This window comes from Babylonia areolata, chromosome 20, assembly GCF_041734735.1.
Source record: "Babylonia areolata isolate BAREFJ2019XMU chromosome 20, ASM4173473v1, whole genome shotgun sequence".
Classification (NCBI taxonomy): Eukaryota; Metazoa; Mollusca; class Gastropoda; order Neogastropoda; family Buccinidae; genus Babylonia; species Babylonia areolata.
This window is the reverse complement of record NC_134895.1, coordinates 39,216,358-39,218,857: the sequence shown is the minus strand read 5'-3', so window position 1 is coordinate 39,218,857 and position 2,500 is coordinate 39,216,358. Positions and strand designations below refer to the sequence as shown.

The window sequence follows — 2,500 nt, the reverse complement described above, 5'->3', positions numbered from 1 at the left end:
GTTGGGTTACGCTGCTGGTCAGGCATCTGCTTGGCAGATGTGGTGTAGCGTATATGGTTTTGTCCGAACGCAGTGACGCCTCCTTGAGCTACTGAAACTGAAACTGAAACTGTCTTATTTTCATTGCCATCACAATGTCATCGTTGCCTGTCTTCTTTTCATTTTTCTGACAATTGTCGCTTTTCCTTTCATTATGATCACGGTGTCATCATTCTTTCTCTCGCCCTTCTTGTTATTACTATTACAATGGAGGAAGGTGGCAGAATGGTTAAGACGCTCGACTGTCAATACAGAGTTCGTGAAGGTCTGGGTTCGAATCCCGCTCTCGTTTGACTGAAAAAATCGAACTCAGCGTCTTGTTGCTCGGATGAGACAACAAACTGAGATCCCGTGTGCAGCACACACCTGGCGCACTGGAAAAGAACCCACGGCAACGAGAGTGTTGCCCTCTGGCAAAATTCTGTAGAAGAAATCCACTCGCCCATAGATATCTATGCATGTGCTCAAGGCCTGACAAGCACGTTGAGTTATGCTGCTGGTCAGGCATCTTTCTAGCAGACATGGTGTTGTGCATATGGATTTGTCCGAACGCAGTGGCTCCTCTTTGAGAAACTGAAACTGAAGACTACGATGTCTTCATCGGCGTTCTTCTTTGTCTCACGTGTGTAAACAATGTGAGTCTATGTAATAACCCGGTGTTCGTCTCTCTCTCTCTCTCTCTCTCTCTCTCTCTCTCTCTCTTTCAGTGTAAGCAATATTTTGAATATGTGGATAAAAAGTGTTTTAGGGACTGTTTAGTAAAATTACGGCTTGGTTTGCTCCCAATAAATGGATCATTTTTTAGAAGAACATTCAAATGTAATTCAAATTACGCATGTAAACGTTGTAATGTAATCGAAGATGAAAACCATTTTATAAACAATTGTGTCCTTTACAATGACCTGCGGCAAAAACATCTGAACTCTGAAGGTCAATCGTATGTTCACTTGATGAAGAATGGTTCTCTTTACAGCATTCGTAAACTATGCGTTTATATATTTAATGCCCTGAAGATACGACAGGAATTCTGTGACAACAATGATGAAAGTTAGAATTAATTTACAATGCACGAGAATCACTTTTGTTCTACAGGTTAAGTTAGTACGTATTTTACATTTTGTTGTGGTTGAGTGATCACCATATTGTGTACTTTTGACCTCTTTCTAGGGGCCGGAAGCCTGGAGATTAAAGTTTTGTTCTTGTTCTTGTTCTTCTCTCTCTCTCTCTCTCTCTCTCTCTCTCTCTCTCTCTCTCTCTCTCTGTCTATGTGTGTGTCCGTGGTAAGTTTAACTTTGTCATTTTCTCTGGAAATATTTTGTCTGCTAATACCAAATTGGGTTAAACATAGTGGAACAAAATCTTCACAGTCATACCAATAATAGGTTGTACCTCTTCCGGGTTAAGCTATATTTCAAGATCATCAACGGTTTATTTCGTTGAGGATCCGAATCCAAAAAATCACAATTTATGTTTTGGTTTGAAGACGGCCTGACCTCGTTTTTCTTGTTCCGCACTTAAAAGAAATACAAATAATGGACAGAACACACACAGTGACGCTAACGACACCATCCACGTGTTTACTGCATACTTATGATTATTTCACAGTGGATAATGAATTAACAGGAATGAACATGACAGAGAAATTGAATGGACCGCCTTGTAGTTTCTGTCAACCTCACTGTCGAACACGCAGATCTGGAGAAAACGGCTACATGTTGCAATGTGTCTGAATCGATAGCAACGTCTCCTTTACCGCGGACTGTACAGAATTTCTTAGATAATTGAGATATACCAAAATAATATGATTTAAACGGCGTTATCGCCTCCGATACCTTAATCGATTAATGACACAAAATAACAACAACTACAACAAAACAAAAACAAACATACGTTTAGATATTAATTTTTGAACTTCATTGTTAGGTACACTTTAGCGCTTTAAGTAGGTCTGCTTATTTTCGAACCGGATGTGCTTGGTTCGAACCTGCTAACATTCTCTCTCTCTCTCTCTCTCTCTCTCCTTTTCCGAAGCCTTATGATTATTATTAAATTCAGAACAGAATGTCACCTTTTTTCTTCTTTTTCAATTATATATATATATATATATATATATATATATATGAATACTGAATAAAATGTGTATCATAAGTGAGTCTTGAAGGCCTTGCCTCTCTTGTGTCAGTATCATTAAGACGTCATCATCATTTCTGTCTCTGTTGGGCAGTCCCCCACTTACCTTTGACAAACTGGACTCCTCCAAGCCACGTTACTTTGAGGCCCTCAAGTTCTCCCTGGGACTTTTGGATGAGTCCCCGTCTGGGATCAAGACCGATTTTCTGTACTGCGCAGTCTCCGACAAGAATCTGGCCCCGGAAAAACTTGGGGGGCTTCAGGTAGATCGCCGGAGTTTGTTTATTTTCTTGTTGCGCGTGTTTGATGATTCAAGTAAGTGTTCGGTGAT

General features: G+C 40.2%; 1 protein-coding gene across 1 annotated transcript in view; it reads left to right on the top strand.

The window, feature by feature from the left end:
• LOC143294975 (uncharacterized) overlaps positions 1-2,500 on the top strand; it is a 40,744-nt gene that overhangs the window by 19,177 nt on the left and 19,067 nt on the right. Inside the window, exon 7 of the mRNA XM_076606502.1 lies at positions 2,264-2,432. Within this exon, the coding sequence (XP_076462617.1) occupies positions 2,264-2,432 (169 nt within the window). The remainder of the gene's footprint in view (positions 1-2,263; positions 2,433-2,500) is intronic.